The sequence below is a fragment of the Phocoena phocoena genome, chromosome 21, assembly GCF_963924675.1.
Source record: "Phocoena phocoena chromosome 21, mPhoPho1.1, whole genome shotgun sequence".
Taxonomy (NCBI): Eukaryota; Metazoa; Chordata; class Mammalia; order Artiodactyla; family Phocoenidae; genus Phocoena; species Phocoena phocoena.
In genome coordinates, this window is record NC_089239.1 from 22,173,949 (window position 1) to 22,198,053 (window position 24,105).

General features: G+C 40.0%; 1 protein-coding gene across 1 annotated transcript in view; it reads right to left on the bottom strand.

Moving 5' to 3' along the window:
* Positions 1–1,958: 1,958 nt before the first annotated feature.
* Positions 1,959–24,105, bottom strand: part of FAM149A (family with sequence similarity 149 member A) — a 29,446-nt gene continuing 7,299 nt past the window's right edge. Inside the window, 14 exon segments of the mRNA XM_065899855.1 lie at positions 1,959–2,032; positions 4,324–4,402; positions 4,489–4,514; positions 4,517–4,616; positions 5,841–5,961; positions 8,713–8,922; positions 9,393–9,496; positions 12,985–13,139; positions 14,418–14,608; positions 15,192–15,362; positions 16,032–16,157; positions 17,483–17,625; positions 19,864–20,002; positions 20,287–20,397. Coding sequence (XP_065755927.1) covers positions 1,959–2,032; positions 4,324–4,402; positions 4,489–4,514; positions 4,517–4,616; positions 5,841–5,961; positions 8,713–8,922; positions 9,393–9,496; positions 12,985–13,139; positions 14,418–14,608; positions 15,192–15,362; positions 16,032–16,157; positions 17,483–17,625; positions 19,864–20,002; positions 20,287–20,397 — 1,750 coding nt within the window.

The following is a 24,105-nucleotide window of genomic DNA, read 5'->3' on the forward strand; positions in this document are numbered from 1 at the left end:
CTTTTCTCATTTGCTTTGAGTCTTTGCTCAAAGACTACCTCTGCAATAAAGCCTCCCCTGACTGTCCTATCTAAAGTTGCAACTCTTTCTGCTGTCACATGGCCTTATTTTATTTCTTCATAGCACTGATTGTTATCTCACCTTATGTTTCTATTGATTTGTTTACAGTCTGTGCGCTCCACTAGAATATAAGTTCTATTAGGTCAAAACTTTGTCTTGTTCAGCCCAATGCTTAGAACAGAATCTTATACAAAGGAGGTGCTTGATAAATATCAAGCCGCACAGGAATGCCATTTTCTGAAATGAAGATTAAATTGGTGTACTCATAAATGAGGTAAAACCCTCACAAACATATATGGATATATATTTTGAATTCACAGGGAAAAGTTTGCTGTGGAGTTGGAAATAAATGAATGAGTAACCTGTGTATTAGACACTGCAGAATAGAGAAATATTTACACAAATTGTATTGAAAATTGGGAATCTAAACATTTTATAACTGTAATGAATTTTTGAAAAGTCAACACTTTTTATTAAAAATTAAAGAATTAAACATCCTAACCATGATCTGTAGTCATAAGAAAACAATGACAATAAAAATATAATATGCAAATGATTTATGATATTATAAAAATGTATCTCTTAATTGGTATAGAAATCCCATTCTAGTTCAGAATAACAACTCTATGGATACTTCCTTTAGTATTAAATTCATACAATCTAGTAGTTTTCTATGGTATTTTACATTTTTTTATATTATTTTTAAATTCCTTCATTTCTTCTTTGGTTTTGGATAAACTGACATTTTAATTAATATAGTCACTAACCTTAGTTTAAAAATTGATCTCAGGAGTAATCTGATTTGCCTTTTTCAAACTTTGTTAGGTAAATTCTAAGATGAGACTCATTTATCAAAGTAGATTATTATGAAAACACTGCCCTACACCATCCTTGATTTAAGCATTATTTAATAAACTCTAGATTATTACCTGTATTATCTTTAATACAGGTGTTAAAATATATGCACGAGCAGGCTGTTTTTTTTTTTTAAGTGAGTGGTAGAGCCAAGACTTTACATAATTTCTAAAATAGTACTTTGTTTTCCAATAGAAAATGTTTATAAGCTATGAGTCTAGACCACTGTACTTCTATTTTTTATTTTTTTATTTTTTATTTTTTGCGGTTCGCAGGCCTCTCACTGTTGTGGCCTCTCCCGTTGCAGAGCACAGGCTCCGGGTGCGCAGGCTCAGCAGCCATGGCTCACGGGCCCAGCCACTCCGCGGCATGTGGGATCTTCCCGGACCGGGGCACGAACCTGCGTCCCCTGCATCGGCAGGCGGACTCCCAGCCACTGCGCCACCAGCGAAGCCCCTAAAGTGCTTTTTTAAAAAGGTATAAGAAAGTCAGCACAATGACTAGAACAATCTGAACATTAGTCAACCTGTCATATTGTACCAAAGGTGACTTTGCTATTTTCTAAAGGAGGGAGTAATATCTATTAGTGACTAGGACTTTGATGGAATTAATAATAGAATGAGACAAAAAATCTCAAAAGACATAAAGTTACATACTCCTAGATAAAATGGCATATTCCTAGATAATGTACTTTCATATACGAAGTAGTGTGTGAATACATGCACTAAGCATGTGTGTGTCTGTGTATAATTAATAAAAGGATGAATTATAAACACATATTAGATTCTTCTGAGCAAAGCCTAAAGAACCTTTACTGGAATGCTTCCGATAATGAAGAAGGTTGGTGGGTTTGACTTGTATTCTCTTTACAGCAAAAAGGGTTCAAAATTAAGTTGTTTATTTGTTTGCATTTCTCTCAGGTAGTCGAACATCTCAGACTGTCAGACAGATATATAACAATACTTCTTCTATTTTTCAAGTGATAAATGGTGTAACGAGGCTTTGAAAGCTTCAGCAGGTGTTGCAATCCTGGTGAAGTCACATCAACACGCCACTTGGAATCTCTTTCTGAAAGTCAGAGTTGTCCTCTGAAAAGATTTAGGTGGAAATTGTGAACCTGAAACACCAAGCAAAATTCTCATTAAAATGTTACAAATCCCAGGTCCCAAAAGGATCATGTTATATGTTCCATGCAGATGATATTTTTTAAAACGAAAAAGAAACAATGTCACTTGTACACAAATCAGGAAATAGTCATCTGGAAAAACTGCCACTCTGGGTGCTGAGAAGAAAGAGGGGTGCTTCCCCTCCACTGGGCCTTGGTCCTGGCCATGAGTTCCCCCAGAGAACTCTGTCAGCTACCTTAAGAAGTCCTTCCCACTCTTGGTCCCTCAGCTTCTCCTTTCTTTTTTTTTTTTTCTGCTACAGAAATAATGCTGATAAGTTAATAGCCCCTGCGCTTTTGGACCTGGAAGCAAAGGTAAGCAAGAGACCACAAGCCTGCTTGTCAGAGAAGAAGATAAATCTTTAGAAATATAGGAACATCTCTCTTATGTACCCTCAATCACTTCTACAGACATGAAAAAGGCCTCCAACCAGCAATAATGACAGTTGTCACAAAGTTATTGATAAGAGAATACAGTGACTTAGTATTTGGTGAAAAATTAAGAGTGCAGATTTTAAACAAATTCAGAGCCCAGTTTCCTCTCCTAACCTCTAGTACTGTGCGCCCAACAAACTATTTGGCATCTCCACTTAGCACGCTGCAGTCAACATCTCCGAAACTCCTTAGCCACTGTCTATTGGCCATCCGCAGAATCATATTTACCAACCGTCACTGTCCTCTCTCTCTCATACCATGGCTGCCTTTTAGATAAAGAACTGTTGTCATTGAAAATGACAGAGAATACTCCTGGGGAATGCACAAGGCAAAAAGCAACAAAAAGACACAGCAGCTTAGAGCTATGAGCATAGGAGAAAAATCTCCATTAAGAATAGAGAAATTTTGACATCACTATGCTATAGAACTATAGAAGGGCTGACATAAACAGTGATAAACCTGAGTTGTCCCAGTGCTCGAATTATACTAGATTTATTTTAAAGTTATTTCCCTTAAAACAGCAAATTATCCTCTACATTTGAGATTATCTATAATACAAATGATTCATATTTTTTGAGCAAACAGTGTATGCTTGGCATCTAGCTAGGTCCTTTCCATACATTTTTCCAGTAATTGTTTTCTCCATCTAGTCTGTTATAAAAGAACTGAGGCCCGGAGCAGTTGAGGCTCTCCTAAAGTGCTCAGCTAGTAGGTGCTCGAGTCAGGATGGAAACGAGGCATTTGATTCCAGAGTGAGTGGCACACCTCATGACGATGCTACGTTGCCTCCTTGAACCAAAATGTTGGTAACGGTTTTGAAAATTAAAACATCACAGGCCTGAATTCAGTCTAGAAACTTCATTCTTTAAATGGCATACTACCTGAGAATAAGTATTTATCTGTAAAACTCTACATCATAAAATACCTAGAAGATTTGTATTAATTTTGTGAAGCATTTTTATAATGAGATCTTCAAAGAGAATCTGAAAATAGAGTTTCATTCAGAAGAAAAAAATGGAAACTCTACAGCAGAGAGAGACATTGATTTCTCATAAGACTCAAGACAGCATTTTCTTTTTTATGAGGGTGAGGCTCTAAATTATTAGGAAACTTTGGGCATTTTCTCCTTTAAGATTGTGCAAATTAATAAAAGGAAACCTCAGCCAAAGTTGGGGTTGGAAAGCCAGTAGTGGGAGCTCTCATGCCCTGCCCACCACTCACCTTTAATTACCCCACCAGGAAGACATCAGTAACTGACTGACCCCAACAGGAAGAGACTACCTTGCTCTCCCAAACAGGAAGCGCAGCTACATTCCTGCCCCAGCAGGAGGAAGGAAGACTTCCTTCTTGCCCAGCAACAAGCCCAGCCAATGGAAAACCCGGCAGCTCAGCCAAAGACAAGCTATCATCACTTAAGCTTTTACCTTCCTCCAATGAACTTTCCTTTTTTCCTTGCTGATGATCTCCTTTCCCTGTCCTGCCTTCCTTTTATAAAAGCCTTCCATGCCCTGCAACTCCTCAGAATATCTCTGTTTGCCACATGAGATGCTGCCCAATTGATTCATGAATTGCTTACCAAAACCACTTCCATCTTCAGATTTACTGTTACTTTTTTTTTTTTTTAACCAACAGCAGAGAAGTGCTTGTCTTTGCAGTTTTGCTCTTTATGGAGATTCCTGAGATATAGCCATAGATGACAAACTCTTGGTCAAAACTGTCCTCTCAAGGTCGATCATCTCCAATTTCTCTTTCCAAAACTTGAAACTTCACGTATTACGTCATTTTATTTGTATATGGAGAACACCGACCTGTCAAAAAACCTTGACCTGTCCATGTGTGACCAGCAAATTCCCTCAGTGTCAATGAACCTTTTCGGGGTGTATCTGACTGTTAGAAGAAAAATAAAATGAGGGATGAGTTTTATCATTTCAAATATTTTTAAAAACGAAAGTTATGGTTAACAGAGAACCGACCCAAAATGTATGGGATGTGCTGGGCTTGAAACCTGTTCCGTGGCCGGAGATCGTTCTCGAAGGGGTGATCCTTCTACACGGACAGGTACTGTGCTCGGCACACGTTTTTGTGGATGCCTTCCTCTGAGCTAAATGAAGGATGATATGCTCTTGTTTAAAATAAATGCAATCCTTAAAAAGACAAAATCTATATATGCTTCAATCAGTCGCTCGTTTATCATTCATTCACTCGCGTATTTGAAAACTTTTTATTTAGATATTGCTAAGTATAAGGTCCACTAAACACACCTATCAATTTAATTATGTAATTGTAGTTTTTAACCCGGTAAAGTGGTAGGGCCTTAATAAGTAAATATGGATTAAAAACCTTAACTGCATAATATTCTTAATATTAAAGTATGATAGAAATGTTCTTCTGCATTTGTGAAGCATCTAACTTTTTTAAAATGTGATATTTGACTGCTTTTAGGAGTCCACTCTAAGCCACAATATTCTGAAGTTAAATATTAAAGCTTTGCAACTCTTGCCTTCTGAGAATGAGTTTTACTGTTATATTCAGGGAGGCAGAAGGAATGCGAGAGAAAGCCCTGCCTCAGCTGGTTTTTCTCTGTCTAGGCTTTATGTTCTCACACTTGGGGGGTCTTCTGTGTTTTATAAAATAGACACAAGTTACTTGTATTGGAGTAAAGTGAGCAGTCATTATAAATCTGGGGGAAACCTGGTTAGGCTTTCTACCAGCAGCATACCTTCCCCAGACTTTCTGTGGTCGCTTGGCTGAGTTGAGCTTGGGTGAAGAATACATTATGCCTACATTCCAGTGAACACGGCAAAGATTAACTGTAAAAATGAGAGCTGGGAAAAATGGCAGGGTATGTTACTGTGTTCTTAATCTATGCCAGGCATTATTTAACATCTACAAATTCATTTAATCCTTATAACAATTCTTTGAGGTAGGAATCATTATTGCCCTTTTATAAGTGAGAAAATTAAGGCTCAGGGAGACTAACTGGAAGCAAATCATATAAAGAGTTTGTGTGGCAGGATTCAAACACAGATCTGCCTGTCCCCTGACGTAATCTTCATGCTATTTTCTTCGCTACACCATCCTGACCGTCAGATATGGCCTTGACACCTGGACTTTCTGATTTAGTTCGGGCCGTGTTTTTATTTCACAAAATATTGAATTAATCCTCCCACCTCCTATAAATTCTCACAAGCCAGTTACTTTCAAGAAACAGATCATGGCGACATTTTATGCTACCGTGTTCATGTGGAAGTGTCCAAATTATGTTTGTTTGTTTTCCAACAAACAATGTAAATGGTGCACTTAAATATTAAGAAATCTGTCTTACAGAAACAGGACGCCATCCGGGAACTGCCATATTCTGCTCCCCAGTCTCTGAGCCTATTGGTGGCAACCTGCTCCTTGAGGTCTGAACTGGTGGGGAGGCCGTGCGGTCCACGCCAGTTTGCCTGTAAACACAACAACATGACCTGAGCACCGAGGTACAAAGACGGACAGAGCTTACCGCGAAGCTATTAATCACAACCTGCCTCCCAAAGGAAACGCCAAGTAGGATGAACTGAGTTTCTACAAGATGGGCGGGGGACTGAGTCCCAGCCCCAGTCACCTCTGTGTTTAGTAAGGACTGTGAGCCTGTATTTACTGAGTGCTCAGCTATGCTAGCCCCTGCGCAGAACACGGAAGTTTTTGAATATCTAGTTCCTCTCCTTAAGAAGATTACAAAGTACTGAAAACAAATCAAGTAATTAGATTACAATGCAATGCAGTTGATATAATATAGTGCTACGGTGTCTGGTTCTGAATACAAGCACTGTAGAAATTTAGGGAATAGAGCAATCAATGAAGGATAAAATTAATTCTCAATGTGCAGGGCCTAGATGAGGAAAACCACAAAAATTTATGTAAGGTTATAAAAGGCAAAATATGTTCTCTGATGGGAAAACTAAGTTTTGTGAAAATGTCAATTATTCCTACATTTTTAATAGATTTAATGCTATGAGGTCCAATGTGATACTTTTTTTTAAAATTTGGCAACCAGATTGTAAAATTTATTTGTCAACATGGGTGAGTAATTTCAACAAAGGAAGAGTAATGATGATAAAAGACCTTCCCTACCACATATTAACACTGAAAAATTAAATTGTCTAATTTGTGCACAAGAATAGAGATGGATATTCTAGAAAAAGATTCTAATTCATTTATTAATAAATTCATGAAAATTAAAAGATGACAATTTTTGACTCATCAAGTTTTAAAATATACATACTAACTAAAGTTTACAGGCTGCAAGGAAAGAGTCTTGTGGATTGCTAGTGGGTCTATAAATTGGTAGAACCATTCTTAGAAGAACTTTGGAAAAATATTTCAAGAGCCTTAAAAATATCCATAACCTCTGACCTGGTAGCTTTACTTCTAGGACTTACCACCAAGAAACAGTTTAAAGACATCCTTACTAAAATTTATGTAAGATAACATTCACTGTACAATATAATAGTGAAAATATAGAAGAAATGAAAATTTTCAGTAATAGGGCAACACAGTAAATTATTATATACCCACATAATTATATTTTACTCATTAAAATCATGCTTTCAAAAATGTCTGATAGGGCTTCCCTGGTGGTGCAGTGGTTGAGAATCTGCCTGCCAATGCAGGGGACACGGGTTCGTGCCCCGGTCCAGGAAGATCCCACATGCCGTGGAGTGGCTAGGCCCGTGAGCCAGGGCCATTGAGCCTGCGCATCTGGAGCGTGTGCTCTGCAACGGGAGAGGCCACAACAGTGACAGGTCCATGTACCGGAAAAAAAAAAAAAGTACAAAACTCTACACTATATTAAACTTTCACAGGTTGGGGAGCAATTAGAAAAGATACAGTAAAAGGGCTTTTTAGCATGGCAATAATTTTTAAAATGTTGAAAGACATGGATCTACAAATAGGGAGAGGCCAGGACAAGACAGGAAGGGAATGTACAGTTGGAGGTGTCTGAATTTATTTCAGTAAAAAATAGAAAAGGTTTTTGATGAAAGCCTGACAGTGGAGCCCGGGTGGGCTGGGAGGAAGAGGAGAGAGCCAGTAATGTGCTATTGACACGGCAGAGGATGACGAAGAGGGTCCCAGGTGGCCAAAGTGACATGGAGGAGGGAGTGAGATCTTGAAAGAATTAACAGAGCAGACTCAAATAAAGCTGGAAAGAGCATTTCCGACTAGTGAAAGAAATGCTGACTTATCATAAAGCTGTAAAGGGTGCTGTGGAGTGCATCTCGAAGGAGTCCAGTCACTTGTTAGGCACTGGCAGCTGCTTACACATCCCCCCCCCGCAGGGGGACCTAGATGCAGTCCCTGTAATAACTCCCTCCCGTGCTGCAGGAAGCCTGGTGGCCTGGTGGTCCAGGGGCTGGTCTCCAAAGCCAGGCAGCACTGTGGGGGAGTGATCTTTGGCCAGTTATTCGACTCCTTTCAGCCCTGTTTCCTCACCTTAGATTTGGGATAATGTGAGTACCAACTCAAAGGTTTGTGGTAGGTCACAAATAAGATAATAAATGTGATTCATTTAGCTAGTGCTGGGAACATGAAAGCAGTCAACAAACACTGGCTGTTGTTAACACAAGTATTGCCTCACACTTGAGTGAGTGAGAAAACTGGAAAGCTCCTTCGTAATTCTACAATAAAGGAAGAGACAAATTCCTTTCTAATAAGGCAATGATTTGATGTTGATCCCTAAGGTCAAAAGATTTTCTGAAATTCCCTACACAGGATGAAACTCGCCCTTCAAGATAAATAAAAACTAATGGGTATATGTCCCTTTTAACAGCATCTTATGTACATCAGTTTTTACACCTCACAATGAAAGTATTAATTGTGTATATATAAAAGCATTAGCTAATGATTAGTTTTACAGACTCAGCCACTGAAACCCATCTAAGACCCTCTCCATCAAGAGTTTCATTGCGCTTAGCTGCCTGTGCTGTAGATACATGGCCTGACTTTATATTCTAGTATCTAGCTAATAGCTAGTATCTAGTAGTAAGTATACTACTGGAACAAATTCATGTTAAATATCCAAATAATGAGCTACTTAGAAAACTGTCCACATAAGATTTGACAGGGGATGCTTTGTCCAGAATAAACCATAAACCCTAATTGACAAGCATCTCTGTCCTCCGTGACCTTTGTTTTACCACCAGAGAAACAAGACTTACAGTTTCGTTCCCCTAAGAACTTCATCACTGTACACGCTGGGGATTTTTATTCTCTGTGATTCTGAGGTAAGAGAAGGCAGCCTCCTGTATGCCGGTGTTTTCTTTGCAGAAGTCTGTAGTCCGCGAGCCTCCAAGATCCTTGCCAGACGGTGCTGGGCCGAGGCAAGACCACCGGCCCCTAAACCCAGTGATCTGTCCTCTTGCTCACTCCTGGGGGAGGGAAGTCAAGTTCATTACTCACATGTAAGCTCTATGCATTTGCTCATTACTAGGCTTTGTCTAGAACACAACCTGGCACGTAGAACTTAGTCCTATTTGTTGAATGAATGGACAGACCAGCATTTCCAGTTCAATTTTAATTTCAGTGAAGGATCATCGACAGGGGGAAGAGATCTCATTGTTTTAAGTCTCTCACTGTTTGTAATCAAACCGTATAGTCCACAAGATTAAGAATTCACAGCTACAGTTCCCTTTTCTTATCGGCCCCAACCTAACAGGAATTGTTTTGTGGTTGTCATTAGAACAGGCTGTTTTCACTCTTACGCATTGGCTGTACGTGCTCAGACACACCTGGGAGCATGGGATTAAATGCAATTCTTATCATCTCGTCCTCAGTGGTCTTTAGTGGTCGAGTGTGTCCAGCACAGGGAAGAGGCTGGGTGATTATTTTTTATACGTACTGTGTTCTATCTGTAAAATAAGTAGGTCTCTGCTGAAGTGGTTTTGCTTTAATTGTCATCACACCATTCAAGTCACTATAAAAATTATTGGAGAAGCGATGAATCTGAGGAAAGTGAAAAGAATAAAAATTAAACAGCACCCAGAGCCGTTGCAATTACAGAGCCTGTCAGAAGCCCACAGGAAACAAAAGGCCTCAAACTGGCTAACTTGAGGTGCATTTAATAAAGGGACCATACTTTCTAAAGACGTGTGAAGAGAAATGAATAAGGGATGACGAATTCCCCAAGGCTTGTTAACAGCAGGGACACATTACCACACCTAGGCTTGGAGCAGCAAGAAGTGAGGGAGAGGTTTCTGGAATCTGGACCGGGTAGCTGATGGAGAAATGCCACCAACCCACTGTGACCTGATAGAAGGGCCAGGAGGAAACATGCCAGGCCTCGTTCTCCTCCGTACCCTGAGCTCCCAAAAGCTGCAGGGCAGGGAGCCCTCTGTTCATTCACTGTGTGTGCACCTTCACCAGGGTGAAGAGGGTGGACAGAGAGTCTGGAGAAGCAAAGAAAAGGTGTCCCAGCTCCCACTGGTCAGCTTGTCTGGCACCTCTCCTCCGACCCAACCCTTCACAGCTCACCCCAGTGAGCTTCCCGGACCAGCTCCAGAGCCTGGGAAAACCTGAGACCAGAGTATGACAGGCTTGCATTTGAATCCCAGTTCTTAATGCCCCCTGCTTGGTCATCTTGGAAAGATTTTTAACTTCCTAATCTTTACTCTGGGGATAATGATTCCTACTTCATAGAGTTATAGGAGAATTCAATTCGATTACCTTGGTGAAAGCATGAAGTCAGGGCTAAGTAATTATTAATTTCCTATTCCATCCCGTAATATGACCAACTAGGATTTAAAATAATATATAGCTTCAGGCAAACAGGATTTCTGAAACTAGAATTATAGTTCGAGAAAAATGTGGTACCCCTAATCACATTTTCCTCATGTTGAATATATATAGAAGTAAATGTTAGAGGAATAAAGTAAGACCTATTGTGATTATCACTAAAATGCTTTGACTATTTCAAAATAAACTCTACTAGTACTTTACTTTTACTTTAAACTTTGTTGCCCATTCACTTTTTTAACTTTTATCCAAATGCAAACAACAAAATAGCCGTAAAAAGCATTTTAAAAAACCATAAAAAACTGTAAACACAACAAAATATCTGTTAAAATAAATCCTTAGGTTTTAAAATCTCCATATTTTTCCAGTGTATTTATATTGCCTGATAGTTAAATGTTCTCTTCTAGGTTGTCATCACCTGTTCCTTTATGTGACTCATACTTCAACATGAAAAGTGAGCAATACTGTAGAGCCTGGCAGAGCAGTTTAAAGAGACCAAAAAGTTCATTAAACTGGTAGCAATTCCAAAAGTTTCTTTTGAACAGCACGGACAAAGACTAATTGTAAGCCCTTAAACTAGAGGGTAAAACAATCCTATGAGATATTTCTGTTTCAATCCACTGCTCTGTGAACCTCGGGCCCTATTGCTCCTATGCTAGGTGCATATTTTTGTCTCTGCCTTGTCATCCTCCCTTTTCTTTTTCAGCTTAATAAATCTTGCCTGTCATTTAGGATTTAGTTCATGTATTACTCTACTTTGTGAGGGTATGCTGTTTTCCCTCTGAGCCCCACAGCATTAATGAGCTAAAAGACATCTAATTATAATATATAATATAATAAAATATGATATGATCTATAGTTAGCATCTGATTATAATAATCAGAGCTAACACTTAGTCTGCTCTGTGCCACACACTGTACTAAATGTCTTATCTCCTTTAATTCTCATGGCTTCCTATTTCATAGATCCCGTAGATAATGGAACAGGCTTTGAAAGAAAGGGACAGATTCAAGATCACAGAGTCAACAGCTTGTGACATTGGACTCCGAAGTTGTAGTCTATATCCAAAGCTCAAACTCTCATCCACTCTAAACATATCTTCTAGGTTGCCTCTTTGTGTGTGTGTGTGTGTGTGTGTGTGTGTGTGTGTGTGTGTGTGTGTGTGTGTGTGTGTGTGTGTGTGTGTGTGTAGTATTGTTTGGTATGGCTTGACTCCCTCCAACTAACTTGTACGGACCAGGAATCCTGTCTTATCTTTTTTCTGCTTCCCCACAGCAGACGGGCTGCGCAAACATAAAGTCCAAACTCCTTAGCACTCCTGAAGGTCTCCCATAAGCAAGCTCATCCTTTCCAGCCTCACCTTCCACTAGATCATTTTTTTTCTTTTTAATTATTTTATTTATTTTATGTTTGCCTGCATTGGGTATTCGTTGCTGAGCATGGGCTTTCTCTAGTTGCAGCGAGGGGGGCTACTCTTCATTGTGGTGCATGGCCTTCCCATTGTGGTGGCTTCTCTTGTTGGGGAGCACAGGCTCTAGGAGCATGGGCTGCAGTAGTTGTGGCTCGCAGGCTCAGTAGTTGTAGCTCGCGAGCTCTAGAGCACAGGCTCAGTAGTTGTGGCGCATGGGCTTAGTTGCTCCATGGTGTGTGGGATCTTCCCGGACCAGGGCTCGAACCTGTGTCCCCTGCATTGGCAGGCGGATTCTTAACCACTGCGCCACCAGGGAAGCCCCTCCACTAGATCTTTGAATAGGGACACAATTCAAGAAAAATTTATTGAGTTCCCAGTATATACCTGTGTTAGGAGCTCTCACGTATTTATATGGCTTTATCCTCACAACAATCCATTTCACAACATATTATTACCCTCGTTCTATAGATAAAGAAACTGAAGTTTAGAAAAATTAAACAACATGTCCAAGATAATTCCCCTCATAGGTCTCTTGATTCCAAATGCCCTGGTCTTGCCACAGTGACTCTGCTTGTCCCAGTATCTCATCTTCTAAGCCTCAGTCCAATCACTGTTCCCCTCCCTCACTCCTCCATGTGGGTCTGAATTGACCCACTCAGAATTCCTATCCAGGAAAGCCTACCCATTTCTTCATGTTTCTGTTCAAATTTCACCTCCAACCAAAAAAGATAAAGCCTCACTCCAGGCAGAATAAATCATTTTCTCCCTGCTTCTCCTACAACTCTTTTGCACAACGCTCACAGAAAACTTTGCATCTGACCTGTATCATACTCTTCACTTTACTAGGCCAGGGAATATGCTGTGTTCATCTCTACATCTCCTTAAAACACCTAGTACAGTTCACTTAATACAAACTCAATTAATGTTGAATGAACCCAACGTATACTCATTGATTGAGTCTTTTATCACTTTGGTGGGAGGACAGGAGAACATCTGTAACCTTCAAATTGGGCTAGAACTATTGGGGGAAAGCATTTTTTTTCTTCAAAAATATGGAAACAGCTCTACAGTTCAAAGCAGGTGGAAAGTCTCAAATCTGAGTGTCCCTACTCTATCAAAGAACCTGGTGATTCTATTCAACTTCATGAAATAATTATTTTTAAATTTTAGTCTTATTGGCCAACAGACCCAAATATCTTGATAACAGAATTTAATAGAATGGCACTCTTGACAAACTGAGGCCAGAGATATAAAGATTGAAGGAAAGAGAGAGTGGAAAAGCATCTACCTGAGGTGGGTTAAGATGAGAAGCCAGGGATACACTTCGAGTTTCAGAACTTCTGGACGGGGGAACACTGGACACATCAGCATTAATACAGGAAATGACCATAGGTGGAGATTTATTCTCAGCTACTTTCAATTTTTCTTTCTGTTTTTTTCCTTCTGTGCCAAAGAAAAATCAATATTATTAAGAAAAATACTATCAAATACATGTACTTAAAATCCCCTGTTCTGGGCTTCCCTGGTGGCGCAGTGGTTGAGAGTCCGCCTGCCGATGCAGGCGACACGGGTTCGTGCCCCGTTCCAGGAAGATCCCACATGCTGCGGAGCGGCTGGGCCCGTGAGCCATGGCCGCTGAGCCTGTGCTCCACAACGGGAGAGACCACAACAGTGAGAGGCCTGCGTACAGCAAAAAAAAAAAAAAAAAAAAAAAATCCCCTGTTCAAAGAGAATATTTGTTCTTGCGATACCATGAGTCTGCTGTGGTTGCTGAACCTTCCTATAGAGAGGACAGACCCCACAGAGCAATGGGCTGACACTTTTCCAAGAGCATCTAATGAAATGACTATCATTGCAATGGTACGTAGAAAAATCGGGATTATACACTGGGGCAAGAAGGATTCTTGGTACTTTATAATATCCCAATTAATCCCTTTGATTGGAAAAAGTAACATCTAATTAAGTAAATTTAATTAAGTAAAATTTAATTATTAATATTTGATGATTATTTCCCCATTATACAAATTGGTTAATACTAGTCACTACTGTCCACCACTGACATTTCCATAATTTGTTTCTGCTCAGTTTCAAGTAGTTTAGAGAACATTTTATACAGGTAAATGAAGTAATTAATAAATTAGCTTTGTTTACATTTTATTTTATAAATAATGTCATCTATAATTAAAAAACAATATCCCATTATTAGAGATTAGTTAGGTAAATTTTTTTTTTTTTTTTTTTGTGGTACTCGGGCCTCTTACTGTTGTGGCCTCTCTCGTTGCGGAACACAGGCTCTGGACGCGCAGGCTCAGCGGCCATGGCTCACGGGCCCAGCCGCTCCGCGGCATGTGGGATCTTCCCGGACCGGGGCACAAACCCGTGTCCCCTGCATGGGCAGGCGGACTCCCAACCACTGCGCCACCAGGGAAGCCCAGTTAGGTAATTTTTTAAGCCAGAATTTAAAAAGTGACTTGTAGCTTCTTTCTTGTGTATTTCTGTGTTTTTTTCAGGAATGCCTCTACCTTATTTTTATAGCTCAAAAAACGAGAATGTCCTTTTTGAAGTGATTAAAGCTCACTTGTGAATAAAGGCAGAAAACCCAACTTCCCTTCTCACCCCAGTCAGGTCCTAGATTTGGCCAAACTCGTGGGGCAGAAAGCTGAGGAACAGGAATTATTTTTTCTTTTCATTAGGTCAACTTATTAAGTACAAATTAAGTACCTGTGAGTGTAACTTCCCAGTTTTTTCTAATCAGCTTTTCCAGTATTTCCACCACAGCTGTCCAGACGTGGTCAAACACTTCTGCAGCCACCGCGTCTCCGACACAGTCATGCGGGGATACAGGAGGAAGTCCGTGCTTATGCCACGTCCTGTGGTGATGAGCTGGGTTTTGTTCAAGACAGTCCTTGTCACTAAGGACAAAACCCATTCTCATCACTAAAGTATCAAAGGCTGAAGTTCAAATAATGCCACCTATTTATCTATCCAACATGCACGCATATATATACATCGTACATATATAAATAAACCCAACATTCTTTTTTAAACAGCACTTTGCTATTTTTTAAAGTATCAGCTTTCAATCAGGAGGCAAATGTTTATTATGCAATACTGATCGCTTTTGTCTAAGAACCAAATAGGCATTTAGTGCAAAGACTGGACTTTCCCCTTTGCCCCCATGGGTGGCCAGGTATAGGGCACCTGGAGTCCCGGGGGACAAAGGCCGCTAGTTGCCTTTCCACTTTCTACAACATGCTGAACATGATTCTTGTTTTCTGTCTGAGCCACATTGTCAGTAAGAAAGCGAAACGCTGCTCTAGCATAACTACATCCTGCCAGGAATCTAAAAGCTTTCGGGAGCACGTTACTCTCAAAAGGATGGAAAATCTTTTGGATAAGTGAAAAACGCACAAAACACTAAATGAGCATATAATCAAAATACATGCCCAATAAATATTATTGTACTAAGTCAATATCAAATAAAATTCTATTTACTCTTCTTTTCTGTCAAAAGCGAAATACTCTTCAATCTTTCCATCCACATCATAAACCTCTTCTTCCAAGGATGAACATGCTGTGAGGTCCGCAATCCCTGTGCCAACAGGACCTGGCAGGGTGAGGGCTGAGAGTGCCGCCGGGACTATTTGAGAGCCAGAGATGCACAGCCTATGGGGAAAATCAGATTCTCCGTGAGGGTTTGCGGAACGTCAACAATACAATGTCTACATGATCGTGGTGGGTCTTTAAATTATCCATAAAGCCACAGAGTCCCAAATTTTAAAAATCACTAAATATTACATTTGACAAAAGTCATACACTTAAAAGCAACATTTTGGCTCAGACATCATTCAAATTTTTAAGGGCTTCTTAAAAGTCTAAATTATTCTACAGGCTTGTATCCTCTTTGCTGTAATGAAGGGATATCATGGCACAGTCCCGAATATGTGTGAATGGCATAGAGGGATTTACCAAAATCTGTTAGTGAGCAAAAGAAAACGGAATAGAGCTTTATTTATTCTGTTACTGCCCTGTGGCTTAGGATCCATCACAATAAAGCAGTTTTTGATTTTGCATCTAGGCTGCCTTTCAGAGTCTTTGAAACAGTTTAGAAGTTAACTCCCTTGATACTTGTATTACACAAACACATACCATCACCATCATCAATTGCAAATCAGAAGCATCTTGGGTAAAAAAAAAAAAATGCTCTACCTGCCCTTCACTGAAATCTAAACTTCCAAATTGTTGGAGCCAAGGCTCATGGCTCAGATAGACATGAAAAAGTATAACTAAAATGCAATTTAAAATACTTTTCAAAAGTAACTTCTAGCAACATACTCTCTGATGTTGCTGCTGGGTTCACAGTTGTCAGAGAAGGGTCTGTGGACGGCAGAAGCAGGTTTGCTGCCCTGGAAATGCTGGACCCCTTCATCAGTGGGCAGGACAAGCTGTCTTCCTAATACTCTGCAAGTGAAAAAAAAGGAAACTAATATTTTTGATTGGAAAGGGAAAGATGTTTTGCAATTTTAAAAGTTGGGTAATGGACTTCCCTATAGTATTTTGAAGGAGCGTGTATGAAGTGATAAGGTAGATATTAGTACACGAGCAGTGTAACGGGATCACAGGAAAACCACAGGCTTTGAGGGAAGAGGACAGACAGTTCTTGCCATTGATGAAGGGACCTGAGGCAAAGTTTTCAGGCTCCCTGAGCCACTGATTTCATCAGTTCGATTTTGTATGCAAAGTAGAATAATAGTGCCCTTGTAGGGCTAACGAGTAGCTGATAGATAATGTAACCAGATTCAGACAACTAGGGGTAATGCTGGGCACACAGAAGCTCTCTATAAATGTTAACTGATATATACATAATGCGGAAAAATATGTAAATATATACACTAGGCTTACAGTCCTTGTCATCTTTTCTTTTTTCTACCCTCTCCTCCTTCATTTTTATCTTAAGTATGTAAGACAACACTGAAAGAAACAGATCTGAGCTCCTGGACTTCAGGCAAGTGCACCACGATGCCTAGAAAAGTCCGTATCCATCATTGATATCTAGTGCACACAAGGCAGGGGCTTACAAAGGACTGGAGAGGAAAAATAAAAACCTGTTTCGTCAAGATTTTTAAAAAGTTACTTAGTTGGGGTAACCAGAAAACCTATCAACATTTGTACGAGTGTTCTAATTTATTCTCCCCAGATATAATATAGAGGAACTTCAGATAACTGACATGGATTATTTTTTTTCCCTCTAAGTAGGTTTGGCTGAGTAACTGAAGGAAGAACATCTTCCCTTTTTACTCATCTACATCTTCCATCTTTGATATAAAAAAAATAGATGATCCTTCCTACATAAGGAATCTTGGTGAGATGGTCAGATTCACCTATCCAATCACTCAGCAAATAATCACTCTGTCCACCTCCCCTGCCCAACCCTGCCCTGTGCACTGCTCTCAAGGGCAGATACATGTTGCTCACAGACTAGTGAGTGTGAAGGTAAAGGATAACTCCTGCCCTTCTTCCATTCTCGCATTTGTGATGCATGCAATGCCTTTCTGGGGATGAGCTACATTTGCTTCTCACAAATTAAAATGCACTTGAGTATCGGAATGTCTCCAGATTTCCTCAGACACCATTGCAAAGGATGTGATCTCTCAGTAAAGGACACGTGTTCCAGATACATATTTTGACAAGTGCTTTTACTCAAAATATACCCAACTTATTGAACAGGTCAAGAGTGAGCGGTTCCCAAACACATCCTGGAGAATTACTATGAACAATCCCCTTACCTCAGATGGAGGGACCTTCTTGCCCACTCACTGCATTCAGCCCGTAGATTCTGGGTCTGAGGGCTTACTTTCCCTTCAAATAACATTTCCTCGACCTCCCAGAATAACTGCTGTACTTTCTGTGCATTGGCTCTGTCAAACTCCTAAAATAGAAATGCACATTTAGTTACAAGACCAGAAGTTGTAAATACGGGCTTCAGAATCAATGATACTTACAAATTTATATAGGAGGGAGCCCTCCCAGACATACCAGGGCTCCAATTTTTACTCTTCTGAAAAATTACATCCCACTTTGAGACTCAGTTTCCTTAACTGTTAAATAGAGATAATTTCTAGTACTAGAAATTCTCATAACTAGAGTTATGAGACCTATTCAAGATTGTACATAGACATAGTTTCAGGTATGAACATACATATTGACACAGACATTGATAATGACAGACACACACACCATATATCTAAGCACTTACATGTGCACACATATATGCACACAGACATGTGTCCCTCATGTAGCTGGGCATGAGACACCTAAGTACATCTGCAAATTACAAACTTTTTTTTCTAATGAAAAGGAAAATTATTTCATAGAAAGGGCCATTCACTTTCTTTTAATCAAGGAAACAGAAAAAGAAACCCACCTTAGGTATCCTAAGAGATGTGGCTATTAGGGCGGGGCCAGAGCATTCATTTTTCTTGTGTGGCTTTAAGAGGTTCTTGGGCTATGGCCACAGTGAACGGTCAGTGAGAAAACCCTCCAGCCTTTCCATATATTCTCCATGATGGAGAAGTAACAGACCTATCGTCTCCACAGCCAGTGAGGAAAAAATGAACATAACTACAATTGGAAGAGCCAACACTGTACCGGGGGCTGCAGGGCGAGAGCCCTGTTCAGTTTTCTCCCCGGGGGTTGGGGGGTGGCAGGTGAACCTGAAATCTAACCCACAACTCAGAGCGACCAAGTGCGTATTCAGCCTGACATACCTGATGCAAAATGGTCAATTTAGGTTGATTTTCACAGACTTTTCATAGATTTTCACAGCAAAAATTCGATATTTTCCATGTTACTTCTTCCCCCCAACTGATAACAAACTAGATTCCCAGACTGCAGGAGGGTTGAATTACCCCTTTTAAAATGAAAATAAGGAGAAAACTCAGAAGAATATTTGCCTCCTACGAGGGGACTGGGTGGCTGGAGTGTGGAAGAGGGCTTATTTCATTTTTCGGTCTTTTGTATTTTGTTGCTTTTGCAAATATCACCTATCAAAAAGTAAATGAATGTTTTTAGATTCAAAGCAAAATTTACTGTCTAGGGGCTGGAATAAATTCTACACATGGAAGGCATAAGACTCTCTATGGATAATTACCTGAAAATTTGTACCAAAGGAATCCCAGAATTTGGACCGTATTGCTTCATAAAGCAGTGGTCCTCAGCCATCTTCCCGTCGGCACACTTTTGACCAAAGAGCCAGGGCGGCAGGGCGCGGGCGTGAGGGTGCGGGCTGTTCATCCCAAGTGACAGAGTCCCATCCTGTCTGAAAGGGCCTGACTCACAGCTGGCTCCCCTTCAGTCTCCCCCCGCAGCACGGCCCTCTCCCTCTGGCCCCTTGCACAATCGCTGCTACAAAACCATCCCTGGGAGCAGACCCCCGCGCGCCATGCGGGCGAGAGCGGCCTTTAAAGAAGTAAATGAAAACCAGAACACAAACAAGAAAGGGGCAGGACTTAGAACATCCAAGGAGCTCCCCTGGGGACTCGTCCACAGCCACAGGGGCCTCACCAAAGCCTGTGTCTGCGAATTCTCACCGACTCTTGAGAGTATAAGAGGTCGGCCACCGTGCAATCACAGAGATCTGAACATGAGCCTGGGCTGCAGACTTCCAAGTCCCACCCAGCGGAGTCGCCCTAAAGGGTTACGGTTAACATCTTCCAGCTAGCGTTCAAAGTAAAACATCTCTTAGAACATTCTAGAATATTTAGGGGAAATTCCCTAATCATGGTGATTCTTCTTCTTTACAGCTTTTATTTTCCCCCAATTTTTCTCTTACTCAAGCCCCTAATTGTCAGTCTCTCCTGAACCTCCAGCCATAGGTATTATACAAGAAATCATATATAACAACCTGAGGGGGAGGGTTGGGAGGTGGAAAAAACAAAACTAACAACATCTAAGACTCTGGACTATGCGATTATGGGCAATTTTTACTTAGAGTTTCTGTAAGTTCAGTTTTCATGTGTGACATGTAAGTGCTTTTATATTTATGTATATGCATGTGTGGACTAGGTAATGCTTTTAAAATTGGGAAAAAGATTTTTTTTTAAATAAGAAAGCAAGTCATCGTTATAAGTTATAACCATGGGATTACCCAAAATTTTGTGAGACATACATCATCTCTCCAAGAGTAAATGGAGCTCCTCTCGGTTGATAAGCCTGTGGTTGAACGGTGTGTCCCGGACCCAGACCAGGAGCTGGGCGCTTCTGTGGGCACGGGGCTTCCATTTGATGAAAACGATGACACGGATTCACTGTAGGAAGAAATGTAACATAAATAACATTTACTGAGAAGAGGGCATACTGGGAAGCGGCTTGACCTTGTGCCCACTTCCTCTTTCTTTATTTAAATATTTTGGTTAATTTTCACAGCACTGACTTTAAAAGATTTATACAGTGCAACATTTCAGTTGGCTAAAAATGAAACTGCTAATTTTACTTGTGGAAATTCATGGCCCACCAGTGACTTTGTTTCCCATATTCACTATGGGCACATCTTCGTTCTGCAATCAGACACATTTAACAGACTAATTCTTACCGGGTATATTTATCAATGGCTTTCTGTACATTTCTTGTGAAATGTGTAGGTAAAGGATCTTTGCTTTTCACAGCAAAACTCTGCTTTCCAGATCCTTCTGGCAGTCCTCTTCTGAAAAAATAAAATATGAAAAGTATCTGTAATGTAGTAAGTGTATTCATTAAGACATTTAAAATTTCCTTTTGTAGAAAGTTGCTCCTCTCCTCCTACCATGTCCCCCTAAACACACATGTGTGCACACACACACACCCCCACACGCCTCAAGACACTGAGCCTAGTTCCCTACCATTTTAATTTTTCTTAGAATCAAGGTTGTTATTAACCTACATGAACTGTTATGTAAACTGGGAAAAAAACAACTTCTTGTGACTCAGCCAGACTGATAAAAGTTGCTCCAAACCTAGGTGGAGCCTCACTCCAAAACTCGGCAATGGAAACATGAGCTAGATTTCAGGTCCCTCGTATCCCTTGACCAGGTGCCCTGGAGCTTGCAAAAGCCAACCAGCCTTGCACGAAAAAAAACTCGGTAATTCCTTATTAATTCCGAAATATATCAACTTCGTTTGAATCACTAAACACATAAAGAAATAAAAGAAATGACTGAAACACACAAACAATAACTCACTTTAGTTTGGCATTCTAGCTTGGTTTGTAGCCTGATTTGTGGAGAGTTTTAAAATATTAAGAGTAATGGAAAACTAAAACAGAAGAAATCTCTCAATTTTAAATAAGGCATTAAACCTGGCTTGTATAGCCCAGTTAGTGTTAATCATTAAAATGTCCTTTCATTGAACCTTTTAAAACATTTACTTCCCTCTAGTTAAATACCTTCCTAACGTTTAACAATAAACAACTTCTGTTCTTTTATAGAAATAATATTTTCCCATACAAATAACTTATATTTTATATTAACTTAAGATATGATAGTCATTTGGGGAAAAAATATCAACTCTCAGTATTTCTAACAGGGACACCACTCATTTAAAAAGTTTGCTTTTGTTTTCAATTAAATGGTGCCTAATTTTCATCATTTATATTTCTGTATGTAAATAGAGTTTTAAAAAAATATTAATCAGAGAATCAGTTCTGTCCTTAGTTGTATACCTACAGTACTCTACAAAAAAGAGAACTGTTAAAACAAATTGATTACTATAAACAGAGGTGAGCGATCATATAGATGTCTTTACAAGAGAGAATAACAGAATTAAAGGATTTTTTTCCTCTCTTTATTGCTCAACAGTCGTTAAGTACACCAGGCAATCCTGAGAATAAACGTTAAAGAAAGGGTAGCAGAGAAAAGAACACAGGACAAGCTTTTATGCCAATAAATTGCTTTACCTCTAGCCCTATTCAGTCATTTCCACGTGACTCTACAACTCTAGATAAACATAAAAATGCTTATGACATAAAAGAGGCAATCAACAAAAAATTACATCAAATAGATCTGCTTTGAATGTTACAAAATATATACTGGTATATGAGTTAATTTGCTTGTTATTGAGAAAGAATTTTAAACCTCAGGGTGGTGAATTAGATAAAATACTGTTCTTTTGTAATACCCATAGAATAATAACATGGATTGGAATCTTGCTCTGCCACTGACAGGCTGTGTGCTTGAGAAGTTACTTCTCCAGTTGTTGTGAGACTTAAATTAGATGGAGTCTGTAAAGTGTCTACATAAGCCGGGTAAATCAGGTTGCTTTCACTGCTATTATTGCTGGCATATGCCACACGATGAAAACACCATTTTCTTGGGTTTTTTTCACCTCTCCCGGCATTTCCTATTATATACATCTCTCTTGGGACTTTAGTTTTTTATTGGGATGTTCCTGATACTTTATTAATGTCTTCTATCTGTAGCACTTAAAATACTGCCTGACACCTAGAGATGCTCTCTGTTTATTGGAAGAATCACTAGGCAAAGACTAAATTAGTACCTCAAACAAAGAGTGTGCTTTGGCCCTCTAATTACTCAGAATGTTCCTGCTTAATACAAAAGATGACATTGTGACTGGACATGAAAATATCCTCCACATCCAAGATATTGCCAGAGAATTTTTCATCCTTTATGAAGAAAGAAGATCCACAGCTCTTAGCGTAGCAGGTATCTCCCAAAATGACTTTTTATGGAGTGTCTAATCCACTCACGTCCACCTTTCTTTCTTTGAGCTTCTCCTCTGCCTTTTGTGCAACTTGAAAGCTAAATTCACTACTCAGACTCAGGCCAGTTTGTTTTGTTTTCAATGAACAATAATTTCTTCCTTCAGAAAATTCGCCATTTTCTAAGGGGGAAAAGGGGTGACTTTTCAAACTAAGAAGAAAGCTGTTTACAAAATGGAAGAAGGAATTCCTCTCTTGACATTGTAGCATACCCTTGCGCAGATCAGCATTCCTACGCACTTCAAGGTGTAGCTGAGGACAGGAGGTCTTCAAGACTCAGAGATGCTGGGTAGGGGACGGATTACCATAAAACAGATGCCTGGAAACACCAGCTGCCTCCACACCGTTTCTCCAGCTCTTTTCTCCTGGGCTTTTCCCTGCCTCCTCTCCTTCGAAGTCCCTATACTTCTGTGGAATGTCTTAGACGTCAGAGTTCAGCTTAATAACATATACGTTTGACCACAAAGTTCAGAGGAATCCTGAAGAGGAATTTGAGCCCAGTAAACTCAATGACTCTCCAAGGTCACAAAGCAGATAGGGCTGCGGCTGGTTCCAGCCCTATCAGATGGTTCCTGGTTCCCAGGCCATCTGATCTCCATGTCTCTCCAGAAACCACATTACTGACATTGTGAATGAAGAACAGAATGTATAGAACTTGCCTTTTTTCTTTTTACGTTTTGTTTTGAATCTTGTGGTTTCTCTGTCCTCTAACCATGCATTGTACAGTTGTTTCAGGCATAATATTGAACATCTTTAATTCCCTGTAACTGTCAACTCATGTAATCTATAGAGTCTAGGAAAGTATACACAATTTACAGTATGTGTCATTTAAATATCTTAAAACTTGAAAGGGCTGGGATGTCTAATAAGCTTTTATTACATAATACGTAGACATAACAGTTTTACACTAGTTCCTGTCCATACGGCTTACGTTTTAGAGATGATAAAATGCTGCTAGTCGGTAGGTTAAAGGCTGTTCATTTCAGAACAGGATCTGGGTTTTAGGGTAGACTGAAGTGCAACCACCAAACTATATTGCACTAATTTGTTGGTGCATCAAAGTCAAATTAAAGCTCAGTCTCAATCTCCCCGAGTCACTCCATTCCAGTTGTCAAAGAAATTACTAGATTATCTACTTTTACTTTTTAAAAGTTGCCTCTTGATAGCCCACAAACCTCTGCCACTTTGCCCTATAGAAATTCAATTATTAGGGGCGTCCCTGGTGGCGCAGTGGTTAAGAATCCACCTGCCAGTACAGGGGACAAGGGTTCGAGCCCTGGTCTGTGAATAGCCCACATGCCGCGGAGCAACTAAGCCCGTGCACCACAACTACTGAGCCCACATGACACAACTACTGAAGCCCACGTGCCTAGAGCCTGCGCTCCATAACAAGAGAAGCCACCGCAATGAGAAGCTCGCACACTGCACAGACCCGAAGCAACTAGAGAAAGCCTGCGCATCAATGAAAACCCAACGCATCCAAAAATAAGTAGATAAATAACTTTAGTTTAAAAATGAAATTCAATTAAAGTGATGGCAGCTTTCAAATTTTATATTTCTGCTTAAAAAGATTGTCTGAAATGAGTACTGCATTCTGAATGGGTTGGAACGCAGGATGGTAAGCCCTGACTTATACGAGCTCATTCTAGAAGCAACCGA